Source organism: Heteronotia binoei, chromosome 16 (genome assembly GCF_032191835.1).
Source record: "Heteronotia binoei isolate CCM8104 ecotype False Entrance Well chromosome 16, APGP_CSIRO_Hbin_v1, whole genome shotgun sequence".
Lineage (NCBI taxonomy): Eukaryota > Metazoa > Chordata > Lepidosauria > Squamata > Gekkonidae > Heteronotia > Heteronotia binoei.
Window position 1 is genome coordinate 24,111,094 of NC_083238.1, and position 15,573 is coordinate 24,126,666.

A 15,573-nucleotide genomic window follows, 5' to 3' on the forward strand; every position below is an offset into this window, starting at 1 on the left:
TCCCACACATAAGAGAACAAGGGAAGAAACATAAGAGAGTCAGAACCTTCCGGTGTAGGAAGGGCTGTGGCATGACAAATAGGACCTCTGTAATTACCACACTCCTGTGAGCTCCACAGATGGGGTTTTCATTCCCGCCTACAAAGAGATAGATATATAGGGAAGGAAGAATGGGGTTTGATCCAGTCAGCTTTTCCACTGAGTTTTATCTAATGTCCTCCTTGCTCCAGCCTTTGATATGTGTGCCTTTTGTCCATATAGGTCTTCAGCATAGCCTTTTTGATGGTCAAAAGGAACCCTCACCATCCCTGGCTGAAAAGCTGGTTAGATCCAACCCATGGCCTCTCTAATCCTATGATCCAAATCCCTTTATGGCTCGCTTGGCAGAGGAAGCTTCCAACCAAAGCCTAGGCTATCCCACAGAGGTCTGTTACTGAAGAACAGAAGACTACACAACTGCACATTCACCGAAGGTGTTTCTGTCATCTATAATAGTTCAGCAAGGAAAGCCTCTCATGAGAAGCTGGAGGGAAGGGTTTGAATCATGTAAAATAAGGGAATAGGCAAAATTGACTTCTTGCCAGCAGGAAGCTGACCACCAGCAAAACAGAAGCAGGAGGAGAGTCTAGAACTCACACCACACCCCATGGGAATATCCCTGCAAACACACAGCCGATTAGACACACATAAGAAATACTGGACGTTATGTGGGGCATTTGGCATCTCCTTTGGGTCTGTGTAGGGTTGCCAAGTCCAATTAAAGAAAAATCTGGGGACTTTGGGGGCGGAGCCAGGAAACTTTGGGGGTGGAGCCAGGAGACATTGGGGGTGGAGCCAGGAACAAAGATGTGACAAGCATAATTGAACTCCAAGGGAGTTCTGGCCATCACATTTAAAGGGACAGCACACCTTTTTAAATGCCTTTATCCCATAGGAAATAATTAAGGATAGGGGCACCATCTTTTGGGGCTCATAGAATTGGACCCCCTGGTCCAATCATTTTGAAACTTGGGGGGTATTTTGGGGAGAGGCACTAGATGCTGTACTGAAAATCTGGTGCCTCTAACTCAAAAAATAGCCCCCCCCGAGCCCCCAATACCCACGGATCAATTCCCTATTATTCCCTATGGGAATCGTTCTCCATAGGGAATAATAGAGTGCCCAGTAGACATTTCCCTCCCCCCACGCTTTCTAAAGGGGGGGGAGGGCCTCCAAACCAGGGAATCCCCTGCCCCCTCCCTCTCTCACACACACAAATACGTACTAGATCTTCTTCCGGAGAACTCTACTTGCTGTGAAAACGAAAGGAAAAAAAGGGAGGGGCTGTTCTCCGAAGCCCTTCCTGTTTCCTGCTTCCTGCCCAGCCTTAAAGGGGCACACATTTTACAAACGACTCAGGAGCTCTACAACAATATGAAGCCTACACGTATGTTCTCCCCCCCTCCACCCCCCCGCTTCCTGATTTTTAAAGAGCAGGGGATGAGGCTGCGAACCCAGGAGTCCCCCGCCAGAGCGGGGGGGTTGGGAAGCCTAGGTCTGTGTCAGAAATGACCATGTATGAAAACTCAGGAAGGACTGCAGAGAAAAACCAAGTGCTGTTAAGGCTTAGCATGCGTCATGGCCGTGATTTGAGCCCTGCATGGAGTTAGCTTCCAGACAGCCCAAGATGGATTCCTGGGTTCACCTGAGATATTGCCATTTATTGCTTGGCCTCCCCAGATGGTAATCATCTTGCTGTGTCAGTCTAGGATCTGAAAGATCCAGGTTCCAGTCCTCACTTTGCCACAGAAGCTTATTTCAGGAGCTTGGGGCACCCACTCGCTCTCAAACTAACCTGCCTCACAGTGTCGTCGTTGTGAAGATAAAATGAAGAAGAAAAGGAGGAGGAGATTGGATTTATACCTTGGCCTTTACTTGGAGTCTCAGACCAGTTTATAATTTCCTTCCCTTCCTCTCCCCACAACAGACACCCTGACCCTGTGAGGTAGGTGGGGTTCAGAGAGCTCTTTCAAGAATTGCTCTTGAGAGAACAGCTCTGAGAGAACTGGCACTGACTCAACGTCCCCCAGCAGCTGCATGTGGAGGAGTGGGGAATCAAACCCGGTTCTCCAGATTAGAGCCTGCTGCTCTTAACCACTACACCGAACTGGCTCTCAATGGAAAAATAAAGTTTGGTCTCCCCCATTGTGAAGAAAAGTAGGTTGTTGATATCATAATACATAAATAAATTCCATGTAGCCATCTCTTGTTTGCGATTTGTAGATTCACCATTGTCACCTCCCGCTATTCTTCCCAGCAACCCTTGCCCTCCCACTCTGCCACAGAGCTTGCACGGCTTGCCACACCCAAGCAGTGATCAATTCATTGGTCTGTCCCTCTCTTTGCTACAGCACAACTGTGTGAACAGTGGAGGCTGCTCCCAGTTCCATATGGAAGACCACTATCTACTAAACCACAAGAGTCCAGCTGGACTCTTGTCCTTTAGAAAGCTGTGTCAGCCTCAGAGGAATGGGTTCTTAGTTTGTTTTTATTTACAAAATTTATACCCTGTTTCTCTGCCCTCATCAGGGCCACCAAGGTGGCTAACAGATTAAAAACCTACACAATAAAAACACATCTTGAAACCCATTAAAACCAAACAAAAACAGCATTAAAATAATTAAAACCAAAAGACACACACACACAAACTTGAAAATAATGAAATTTAGAGTAGGAGGGAGGGATCACTGAAGGAATAGACAGGCAATTAAAAAAAAAAGACTGTTCACTTGTTGGCAGAAGGAAGGGTACAGGTGAGTCTGAATCTGTCTGGAAAGAGTTCCAGAGTTGTGGTGCCACAGAGGAGAAAGCTGTTTTTGAGATTGCAATCTGCCTAATCTCAGAAGGTGGAGGTACTTGAAAATAACCATATTAGGTAGGTTTGTCAGGGTCCTTCAGCTATGCAGGTAGAAATAATGATGCAATTTTATATATTTATTAGAATATGCATGTCCCACTGCTGGGTCTTTAAAAAGGCTCCTATCACTGAATACCCAGAATACAAATGTAAATATGAGTGGCCTTTTTCTGTCTAACTATGAAGAATGGCCCATGAGACGTTGCCTTTTCAGTCACATCATGCTTACGGATCACCTTCCTGCAGGAGGCTTGCTTCTCTGTAGTTTTTATGGCAGCTAGCAGAAATCTAAGAGGTTTGGAACACATTTGGAGTAGATGGCAGTTTATTAGTGGAGAAATGCTATTGTAGTTTGTTTGGTCTACTGAGTCTGTAAAAGTAGCAGTTTTTTTTAACAATATTGCTGAATTTTGGTTAATGATTGCTCAATTTTTTTGGGGGGGTGGAATTCTTAGCTGCCTTGGAGAAGAGATCTGTTTTTTAGACCTAGCAGTGGGACATGTATATTCTAATAATTAAGATTTCATCATTATGGTTGTTGGCATTATAGTTTCTGGCAGTTTAGCCAAAACAGAAATTAGGCTAACTGGCCTGTAATTTTCTGGCTGATCCTTTCTTAAGAATTGGCATTATATTGTCCAGTCTCCAAACTTCAGATGAGAGTAGGCTTCCCAATCCCCAGGTCCCAGAGGGGGATCCCCCGGTTTTACAGGCTTCCCCCCTCCCCAAGCCAGCTGGCTGGCGGGGGAAGCCCCGCCCCCACAACCATCATGCACCTCCATGAACGATTCCCATAGGGAATGATGGGGAATTGATTCACGGGTATCGGGGGCTCGGGGGGGGGCTGTTTTTTGAGATAGAGGCACCAAATTTTCAGTATAGCATCTAGTGCCTCTCCCCAAAATACCTCCCAAGATTCAAAAAGATTGGACCAGGGGGTCCAATTCTATGAACCCCAAAAGAAGGTGCCCCTATCCATTATTTCCTATGGAAGGAAGGCATTTAAAAAGATGTGCAGTCCCTTTAAATGTGATGGCCAGAACTCCCTTGAAGTTCAATTATGCTTGTCACACCCTTGCTTTTGGCTCCGCCCCCAATGTCTCCTGGCTCCACCCCCAAAGTCCCCAGATATTTCTTGAATTGGACTTGGCAACCCTAGATGAGAGGCTGGTTTTAATGACAAGTTGAATATTTTTGTTATTTGAACAGCGTTTTTGCAAGTATATTCTTTCAGAACTCCACTTGGACCTGGAGGTTTGTTTATTTTTATGCAGCCTTCTCAGAAACTTGCTTCAGGAGGCTCATGGTGTTAAATATAGAATAATAAAACATTAAAGGTAAAAAGGTAAAGGTAGCCCCCTGTGCAAGCATCAGTTGTTTCTGACTCTGGGGTGACATCGCATCACAACATTTTCATGGCAGACTTTTTACAGGGTGGTTTACCATTGCCTTCCCCAGTCATCTACACTTTTACCCCCAGCAAGCTGGGTATTTTTTTTTACTGACCTCAGAAGGATGAAAGGCTGAGTCAACCTTGAAACGGCTACCTGAACCCAGCTTCCGCTGGGATCGAACTCAGATTGTGAGCAGAACTTGGGACTGCGGTTCTGCAGCTTACCACTCTGCACCATGGGGCTCCTTCATAAAACAGTTAAATCATTAAAATTTCCAGTATTAATATTCAGCCAATAATAGCCAGTAATATAACATTAAAAAAAACACTATGTCCGTGAGTCCAGTGGTCTGAAGCAATTCCTCTTGGACACAGGTTTACTGACTGAGTTCAAGCGAGGCCCTTTTCTTCCTGTTGTTATTTCTTAGCTCTTTTCTTTGGTTGTTGTCACTCGCTAGAATCCTGTAATTTCCCCCTTTTTATCCCAAATTATTGGTTTCGGAGCTGTAATTATTATTCAGGATTGAATCTTTGTTCACAGATATATTGCGCCCCCCCCCCCCAATCTTCCTTCCTTCCTTCAGTAGTAAGTGGCTGTTTGATATCTGCAAGCATCTCCTGGAAGTTTCCTAATATTTAATTTTGCTTTAGACTTCTTCCAAGCTATAGTGTGATCTGCTGTGAACTTGTTAAATCCGTGCCACCCCCAACTGCCTCCAGATTTAGTTCCAGTGTATCTAATTGTGTCTATTTTCTCTTCTTGGCTTGGAAAGTGGAACAAAGAAGAAAGTGGAGTGTTAAATGGTTTTGGCAAAAATGGTTTGGACTTTTAAAAAAACAAATAAATACCCTGCTCACAAGAGTTTGGCTTAAAGGAAGGCTCATGGTTAGAACTTCTGGTTTACCACAGAACTAAGGGGTAAAGTCTGCTCAGGAAGAAGAAATTGGATTTTATATCCCGCCCTATACTCTGAATCTCAGAGCAGTCACAATCTCCTTTACTTCCCTCCTCCCGCCCACATCAGACACCCTGTGAGGTAGATGAAGATATTGGATTTATATCCCGCCCCCCACTCCGAAGAGTCTCAGAGCAGCTAACAATCTCCTTTCCCTTCCCCCACCCCACAACAGACACCCTGTGAGGTAGATGAAGATATTGGATTTATATCCCGCCCTCCACTCCGAAGAGTCTCAGAGCGGCTCACAATCTCCTTTCCCTTCCTCCCCCACAACAGACACCCTGTGAGGTGGGTGGGGCTGGAGAGGGCTCTCCCAGCAGCTGCCCTTTCAAGGACAACCTCTGCCAGAGCTATGGCTGACCCAAGGCCATGCTAGCAGGTGCAAGTGGAGGAGTGGGGAATCAAACCCGGTTCTCCCAGATAAGAGTTTACACACTTAACCACTACACCAAACTGGCTCTACATATGCTCTGGAGAATGTACAGAGCACTGGCTTCAAGTTGATGAGTTTGAGCAAAGTGATAAGCCTGTTGTTAAAGAGTCACATACACTTCATTTATATGTATGTGCCTGAGGAGCGGATATGCCTTTGTCCCAAATAGCTCCCATGACTATGGTGCCAGCAGAGGCTGCCTCTTCAGCCTTCCTTATTCTACCATTCTGTAGGTGACTGGGTTGCAAGCCTCCAAGTGGGACCTGGAGATCTCTCAGTATTACAGCTTATCTCCAGACAATAGAGATCAGTTCCCCTGGAAAAATTGGCTGTTTTGGAGGCTGGACTCTGTGGTATTGTACCCTGATGAGGCCCCTCTGCTCCTCAAACCCTACTCTCCCCAAAATCTCCGGGTATTTTCTAACCCTAACTAACCATGGTATGTGCCCTTCCTCCAGGAACACCCTGCTTGGTCAGACAGATGTTTCACTAGTTAAAGAAAATTTGAATATTTAAAGAAAAAAAACAACAGTCCATCTAGTTGTTCTGATCTGTAATTTGGCCCTTCCCTCTCAAAATACTATGGAAAACCTTTTTTTTTTTTCCTTAAGTGTTGTCTCCTAAGTGTTGTTTGGATCAGTGCAGTTAGTTTCATTAACCCAGTAAGCCTGCAAAGAGATTATTAAAAACTGAAATAGGGAAAAGTGCTGTTCCAGTTTGTCACCTGGGAAGGGGCGGAGGAGTAGAGGAAGGAAACCAATGTTTTAATGACTTGCCAGGAGCTTGTTTATTTCTATTTTTGCAGACGATTCTTGTCAACCTCAAGTGTTGATGTCTTATGACAAATGTCGCCTTGCTGTGTTTGTGCCCATGCTGGAGTCCCTGTAGAATTCTAGGGGACAGAGTGTTTCAATTGACTATACTTTACTAGTGAGAGAAGGGGGAAAATGACATTGTCTGAATCTATGCTGGCTGTTAAGAGACCTCGGAGAAAACAGAACTGAGGATTTCCATTGGAGAAGCGTGGTTTATCCTGAAATGAAAGATGCCCTTTGATTTTACTTCCTTAATTACACCACATTTATCCCAGCTGCTGTCCCTCCATCAAGTACTTGTGCTAAGATGATGTTTCCACTTTCTCCAGCCCTGTTCAGCTTTTTCGTCTTCAGCCTGCAACGTGACATCCATTTTAATATTTCACTACGGCGCTTCTCTCCCATCTCTCTCATTCTACCATTTGCCCCCTACAGAACTTCTTCCTCCTGGTATCAATATTGTTTTGACATTATTGACCGATCACTGCCTCTCTTTCCGAATGCACTTGTAACCTGTATCCTGTTTTATAGGTCACAGAACTTTGTTCATTGGTGTTCACGTCCCACTGGGAGGAAGGAAGAGCCATCGACGTCACAGGCATCGTGGACACAAACACAGAAAGAGAGACAGAGAACGAGATTCAGGGTTAGAAGATGGGAGAGAGTCTCCTTCGTTTGGTAAGGGTGATGGGTTTAAAAAAAAAAAAAGCTTATGCTGTTTGTAAATGATCTGTGTGATGGTGCATTAAGAAGTGATGTAGTTGCATTCTGGGGCTGTTTCTGGGCTGTTTTCAAGGTCGACATTACTGTAATTGAATGTGGAGGTCAACAAGTAATGCATGATAATGTTCAGGCAATCCTTGGTCTGCTGAAAGGGATGCAGTGGATGCATTAGCTAAAGGAGGCAGAAGACACTTCCGGCTACTGCTGATACCTGAACCTTCAGCAGTAGTGTGCTGAAAAGTACTTCCAAAATGTACACCTGATTCCTAAAGTCATCACAACAGGCATGTTCATTGCCTAGAGTGTTCACACGTGTGATCACAGCAGGCGTTTCTCCTTCCTCCCTTATTCATTCCTCCTTCCAGCATCAGTATCACTGTCATGATCTGGAGAGGCTGATTGTTTGCTGTGTTGTGATTTTGCTGTAGTTCGAGAAGCTGGCGAGAATAGAATATTGCCCCTCTTGCAGAAGAATGAAATAAACCTGCAATTAGGATTTACCAGATGGGAATCTTGAAAGGGAATCTTGGGGAGGGACGGTGGCTCAGTGGTAGAGCATCTGCTTAGGAAGCAGAAGATCCCAGGTTCAATCCCTGGCATCTCCAAAAAAGGGTCCAGGCAAATAGGTGTGAAAAACCTCAGCTTGAGACCCTGGAGAGCCGCTGCCGGTCTGAGAAGACAATACTGATTGATGGACCAAAGGTCTGATTCAGTATAAGGCAGCTTCATATGTTCATATGTTCAAAGGGATGTGGCAAAAATGCAAGCTCTAACTGACACCAGGGATGTCCTTTCTTTGCCTGGCTATTTAGGGGAGGACTGACATGGAGCCAAACTGGTTTGCCTTTTGAGATTGCCCCTTGGCCTGTTGAAGTCCAGACCTCTTATCTCATGTTGCCGTGTTGTAAAAGAGAAGTGAGAAGTAGGTCCCTATGGAAACTGAAGCTGCATTATAGCTTTTGCCATCTGAGATAGCAGCTGCCCTATAATGCCACCTAACTATGCAAAAACCCTACCATCTATGAGATGTACCCTCCTGGGTATTATTTCCATCCATCTAAACCAGGGGTCTCTCCTTCATTGCTGAACCATTGGGCCATTTGGGCATTTTCAGATTAGGTGGTGAACGGCATAACAAAATGGCTGGCATGGAGAGTGGGACCAACCACAAGGTATTGGGTGGTTCCATACAATCTGAGTAGGTTCCAAGACTAGCATTCTCCTATGATAAAAGACAGCTGTTTCCAAGAGAATACTCCTTGCAGACACAACAGTGCTCTTCTAAAGCATTCCTACAACCCCAGTGTAGTGCAGGAAAGCCAGAGTTGGGGAAGTGGGCGCCAGGAAATACATCAGAAGGGACCATCATGCTTACAGACACCATGGTTCTTCTCTCACCCTTGATATTAATTCCAGATATAAATTGACCATTCTGCATCCTAGCTTGCTTTACTAATTGCTACTCCCTGCTTCCCAAGCTGCTATATCAGCTATGTACTCACTCCTTGTTAGAGAAGGTGGGAGGAAGAAGAATGTGATGTTGGCTACTTCTGCTTGGAAGTCTGCCACAAGTTGGTCCACCTGCATGACCGCATGGATTCTTATGGGGAGCTGAATGGGCATCCAGAGAGCCACGCTTTGCAGTTGGCTATGGTTTCAGGCCACAGTGACCCCTCAAACTACATGCATTGTAATGGGAAGCAATATGAGGATCGTGGGCCTTGAATAGGCTTCTGTGAAGTTGCTGCTTGGTGCAAATGACTGGAATTACATGGCCTTTTCTGCATCTTTTCCTCCCCCTTTCCAGTCACTTTTTGGCAGTGATAACCTAGGATGTCTCTAAAATCTGACTCATGAGCTGTTCCTGGAAAGCTTCTGTGAAGATTTGTCCTTGCTTTGCAGCAGTTTTCTTGCCAGATTTTTATCTCCTTGTTTTCTTTAGATTCAGGTTTTATCTACAAGTTGATCTGTTTTGAATCCACATAGGACAGGGGAGTGCTCATATAATTCTTATGGAATGGATAGCTTCACCCAACACATTGGGTAAAAGTTATAACTGTATCTGTTCTGGAATCATAAGGGAATAGATCATTAGGACAATTCCAGGTTATGATACATTCTTAAAAGGCTGAGTAAGTGCATTTATCCCCCCCCCCCAATGCTTTTTCCCTCCCTCTCCTCTTCTGATACAAACTGCAGTCATGGTTCTGTGTGTGGGAAATTCTTACTTTACTATAAAATCAGGGCTTAAAAAAAAAAAAACTGGAACGCACTGGAACGCTGTTTTAGCTGGCACCAGCAGTGTTCTGGCTGCCTTCGCCAGCATTCCGGTTCCTCCAAGCGCCCGGGTGGCAGGCGGCACTTGGGGCTCAAGCCATACTCTCACAGAGGCCTCCCAGTGTCCAGGTCACCTGCCACACTTAGGGGCTGAGCCACGCTCTCGTGGGGACCAAGCTGCACTTGCGCAGCAGCTTCCCAGCGCCTGGGTTGCTGTGCTCATGTGGAGGCCTCTCACCACCCAGGTCGCCTGCTGCCCTTGAGGGGCCAAGCCGTGTTCATGCAGCGGCCTCCCTGCATCCAGGTCACTGGCTGCATTCAGGGGGCTGAGCTGCACTTATACAGCAGCCTCCCAGCACTCAGACCACATGCTGTGCTTGGGGGGCTGAGCGGCGCTCACCCAGAGGCCTTCCAGTGCTCATGTCACCTGGTGGAGTTAGAGGTCCCAGCTGTGCTGCATGATTGTAAGACCTTCCTTCCTTTCACTTTCGTTCCTTTCCCTCTCTTTCTTCGTTTCTATCCCCCCCCTTCTTTCCAGCTCCTCTCCCCCCCTTTCAAGGTCATCTTCCTTCTCCATCCCTCTTTTCAGCTCATCTTTCTCTCCCCCCCCCCTTTCCAGATCATCTTTCTCCCCCCCCCCCCCTTTCCAGGTCATTTTTCTTCATCTCTCTTTCCAGGTCATCTTTCCCTTCCCCCTATCTTCCAGGTAGTCTTTCTCCGCCTCCCCTTTCCAGGTCATTTTTCTCCCACCCACCCCCTCTTTCTGGGTCATTTTTTCCCCTCCTCCCTTTCCAGATCATTTCCCCCCTTTCCTCGTCGTCCCCCCCCTTCCTTAAGTCATTTTTCTCCCCCTTTTTCAGATCATCTTCTCCTCCCCCTCTTTCCAGGTTGTCTTTCTCCCCCTGCCCCTTTCCGGGTCATTTCCCCCCTATTTAAGTAATTTTTCTCTCCCCCCTTTCCTGGTCATCCTCCCCTCTTTAAATAATTTTCCTCCCTCCCCTTTCCAGGTAATCTTTCTTCCCTTCCCCCTCTTTCCAGGTTGTCACCCCCTTTCCTGGTCTTCCCCCCCTTCTTTAAGTCGTTTTTCTCCCCCTTTTTCAGGTCGTCTTCTCCTCCCCCTCTTTCCAGGTTGTCTTTCTCCCTCTGCCCCTTTCTGGGTCATTTCCCCCCTCTTTAAGTCGTTTTTCTCTCCCCCCTTTCCAGGTCATCCTCCCATCTTTAAATAAGTTTCCTCCCTTCCCTTAACAGGTAATATTTCTTCCCTTACCCCTCTTTCCTGGTTGCCTTCCCCCCCCCCTTTCCAGGTTGTCCCCCCCTTTCCTGGTTCCCCCCCCTCTTTAGGTCGTTTTTATCCCCCCCACACTTTCCAGGTCATCTTTCTTCCCCTCCCCCTCTTTCCAGGTTGTTCCCCCCCCCTCTTTCCAGGTTGTTCCCCCCCCTCTTTCAGGTTATTCCCCCCCCTCTTTCCAGGTGGTCTTTCTTCCCCTCCAGGTGGAGCCTGGGGAGGACAGGGATCTCAGTGGAACACAATGCCATAAAGTCTGCCCTCCAATGCCCGAGTCTGCCCTCCAATGCCCAAGTCTGCCCTCTTGTCTTCAGGGGAACTGATTTCTACAGTCTGGAGAGGAACAGTAATCCTGGGGGAATCCCCAGATCCCACCTGGAGGTTGGCATCTCTGCTTTCCCTCCTTCTGCATTACAGTTGCCATCCCTTGGTTGGGAAATGCCTGGAGATTTGGGGTGGGGGGAGCCTGGGTAGGGGATGGGCTGAATACAGCGCCGTGGAGCCCACCCTCCAAAACAGCCGTTTTCTCTTGACTGTGCAGAGATCAACATGTAATAACAGGAGATCTCATGGTGCCACCTGGAGGTTGGCAACTCTACCCTCACAGCACCTCAGCTAAGATAGAAACGAAGCCGGCATAGGCTTAAAGCCTCTAAAGATAAGAGTGTTAGTTGAATTAGCAGATTTCCACCCTCTCCCTTGAAATGCTGGGCTCCCTGCCTTTCACTCCCCCCTCCTTTGAATCACCATAGATGGAGGTCGAAGTATGAGTCCAGGGGCACTTTTAAGACCAACAAAGTTTAATTCTGGATTTTTGTGTGGATCTGAAGAAGCGTACCTGCACACACGAGTTTATACCCAGAATTAAACTTTGCTGGTCTTAAAGGTAACCCTGGACTCTAACTTCCATCTTCTGCTTCAGATCACCACAGCTACCCACCTGAATCTGTTTCCCTCCAGAGCCCTTCAGTCCTTCTGTTCAGGATAGAAAAAAAACCTATGCTCGTTGCCCTTTCTTTTAATTGATTTACCTTTATCGCCTCCCTACCTAGGACTCAGAGTAGATTGAGGTTTGCCAGCCTCCAGGTGGGTCCTGGAGATCTCAAAGAATCATAACGGATCTCCAGACAACCAAGACCAGTTCCCCTGGAGAAAATGGCTGCCTTAGAGAGTGAAGTCTGTGGCACTGTACCCCTCTGAGGTAGCTCCCCACCACAAATCTTGCCTTCCCCAGTCTCCATCCCCACCAAAAAAAAAATTCCAGGGATTTCCCAACCCAGAACTGGCAACCCTCTGATACTCTAACTACCAGGGTGGGGTGGGGGGCTGAGCACAGGAATGCAGTTCTGGCTGGCTTGGTCCAGGGGGTGTGGCCTAATATGCAAATGAGTCCCTGCTGGCTTTTTCTAAAAAAAAAAAAGCGCCCTGTATATAATAATGGGTTGGATTCTAACAGTGGTTTTGCATGTACCTGCAGAGTATGATTTTCACAGCTCTGTCTTCCCATTACAGCCCAGAATCCTTTTCCTGGGGTTCTCTTTTCTTCCAGGAGTGGGATATTAGGGGGGGGGGGAGGAAACACTGGCTTCAGAAATTCCTGGAGTTATGAGGGTGATGCCTTGGGAGGATGGAGTTTGTGATTTAGCTTGGAGAAATGTCGACTGCAGGGTGACATGATAGAGGTTTACAAGATAATTCATGGGATGGAGAAAGTAGAGAAAGAAGTCCTTTTCTCCCTTTTGCACAATACAAGAACTCGTGGGCATTCGATGAAATTGCTGAGCAGACAGGTTAAAACGGATAAAAGGAAGTACTTCTTCACCCAAAGGGTGATTAACACGTGGAATTCACTGCCACAGGAGGTGGTGGCGGCCACAAGCATAGCCACCTTCAAGAGGGGTTTAGATAAAAATATGGAGCAGAGGTCCATCAGTGGCTATTAGCCACAGTGTGTGTGTGTGTGTGTGTATGTATATATATATATATAATTTTTTTGGCCACTGTGTGACACAGAGTGTTGGACTGGATGGGCCATTGGCCTGATCTAACATGGCTTCTCTTATGCTGTTATGGTGGTCACTTGGAATATTGTGCTATGGCATCTGCCCTACAAACCTGCCGTTTCATCTACAGCAGCTGATCTCTGTAGTCTGGAGATGAGCTGTATTTCTAGGAGAAGTCTAGGCCTACCTTGAGGTTGGTAACTTTACCTTGCATTCCTAGAAATGCTGCCCTGGATCAAACCCTATATGCCTCTCAGCATGCTCACAATGTTGTCCTGAGCACATTTACCTGAGAGTAAAATTCACAGAATATAGTAGGACTTACTGCTAAGTAAAGCTGCAAAGGATTGCGCTGCTATATGTCTACTTATTTGTGGGGTTTTCAGCTCTACAAAAAAGCACATGACCCTTTGAATGAGTGTCCTGGGATTGATTTGTTGTAACAAGTAGAAGATCATGGTAAATCTTACTAATCGAGAGCCATTCCCTACTTGTGCAATAGTATAACTTGCTGTATGGAAGGAAAAAGCACATACAAGATGAAAATACTTTCAAAGTTATAATAAGCAGAGAGACAAAAATGAAAACACTTGTGGGAAAATCATATCACACCACGCCACAGAACAAAAGAATATTTTAGCTTATTTGAGAAGTGGAAATGCCAATATAATTTTAGGTTGTGGAACATTCCTTACAAAAGCCTTTTATTTTCAACTGGATTTTAAATTATGTGTTGAAAGTGTGGAAGCAAGGTGTTAAGAAGGCTAGGGCTTTAGAAAAGGGCTTGAAATCCCTAACATTTTTCACATTAGAAAAAATGTATAGTGGATGGAAGCAAAATAAAACTGCAGTAAGAATCAAGAGGGTTAAGAGTAGGCTGGGTCACTGAGAATGAATAGCAATTCAGAACCAAATGATTGAGCTGGATCTGTTTTGGGCAAAATGCCATTATCCCAAGATCCTAAAAGTAGAGGCGGAAACACATCCTCTCACACATTTCAAATCACCAAAAAGCAGATGCTCCTAATCCAGGAAGTGCGTTATTATTTTAAAGTATCTTACCGGTTTGCTAAGAGGAGAATTGAAAAGACAAATAACCAAGGACTAGAGCATACATAATGGATGATGTAAGTAATGGATAAATATGTTATGGCCAAGTCCCCCCACCCCCAGCCCGTAAGCAGAAATAGCTGTAGGATGCACTAGAGCAGGATTTGAGTACAATAGCATTTTACAGACCAATTAGATTTCCAGGGTATACGTTTTTGAGAGTCAAAGCTCCCTTTGTCAGACTTTGGGTTAGATCACATGCGAGATTTGGCCCAACCTAGCCATGCCTCCCCTCTAGATTGAATGTGCATGATCACACACACACATCTGCCCCCCCCCCCAAGTCCTGCTTGTACTTAACCCCGTTTTAAGATGGGCTGGGGCTGGATTAAATAGCTACCAGGAACTTCCCAGTAGCAAATCTCTAAAGCGCATGCAGGGCATGTTTTTCAGCTGTCTGAATGGCTGGGATGCATGATGCACCCGCCTCACATGCATAGAAGCAGGAACAGTCTGAATGCTTCTCTTGTGTATGTCTGACTTGTGCCTCTCCCAGCAGCAGGGCGGGGGCTGTGTGATTGCCACAGTGTGCATCAAAGAGCACTGGCTTTTTCAAAGCTGGAATGCTGCTGGGCCAAATTCCCACTGTGATCCTACCCTTTGACTCTTGAAAGCTTCTTCCCTAGGAATCTTGTTGGTCTTCAAGGTGCTACCGGACACAGGTCTTGCCCTTCTACTGCAGGCCAGTATGACTATCAGCCTGGACCTATCTTCATAGGATGAACAAGGTTTTTCAAGAGGGATGGCTCAGTTACTCTTTACATCAGAGTTCCCAATGTGGTGTGGGCACCATGGCATTCACTGACACCTTTCCTGGTGCCCTTCATGTGTTTTTAGAAAGTGGGTGGGGCCAGGTGGAACTTTTGCCCAGCAAGGCTTCTGATTGGTCCCTGGATATTTGGATGACAGTGCAGGTTTAAAAAAAAAATTAACGTTGCTTCGGTGGCAGCAGCCACTACAGCACAAGGATCTCCACAGTGTGGCCAAAAGGAAGCTGCGGCAGCCATTTTGTGGTTGCTTTGTCTCCTGTGGCAGCTATTTTTGTGACTGTGTCCACCATGTGTGAGAATTCCAAAGGTATTACGTGTTACCAGTCTCTTCCAAAAACTACCAGTTGCTTTCTAGGAGATTTCTATGAATTAATTGTGTATGAGTCATGTGGTTATAGTAACAAACTCTTTTAACCTGTTGGCAAAATTTGATGTATATCTTTATGTCTCCATATGAAAATGGCTCTAGGTTAACCTCTGACCATAGTACAAATTAAATGTTTACATAGTACAAATAAGAGATGAGCACGAACCGGGAAAAGGGAGGTTTGTGAAGGTTCATGGAGTCTTACAAACCACAAACCTCCATGAACCATTTCATTTAATGAGCCAATTTGAGGCTGTGCCACTGCAGGGGCAGAACTCATATGAATTCAGAAGGCATTAAAATGCCTTCTGAGTTCACTTTCAAGGCCCTTTAAATGGTTTTTGTAAGTTGTGCCGCCATGGTGTAACTTGCAGGTTCACTCACTGAGTAGCACTCCTGTGCTGGCATGGTTTGTAAGAATCATTTAAACAAATCACACTCTCTTTATATGCCTTCCTCAAGCCCCACCACTGGCACCAGTGTGTCTGCCAACACAAATTACACAAACCTCTTAAATAGGGTGGCCAGATCGTCCCGCTCAC

At 46.0% G+C, this 15,573-nt stretch overlaps 1 protein-coding gene across 7 annotated transcripts in view; it reads left to right on the forward strand.

The window, feature by feature from the left end:
- The window catches only part of SLC4A10 (solute carrier family 4 member 10), a 292,827-nt gene that overhangs the window by 138,546 nt on the left and 138,708 nt on the right, over positions 1-15,573 (forward strand). For all 7 annotated transcript variants that reach the window (XM_060257354.1, XM_060257358.1, XM_060257353.1 and 4 more), the window contains exon 3: positions 7,028-7,174. In XM_060257354.1, coding sequence (XP_060113337.1) covers positions 7,028-7,174 — 147 coding nt within the window. The remainder of the gene's footprint in view (positions 1-7,027; positions 7,175-15,573) is intronic.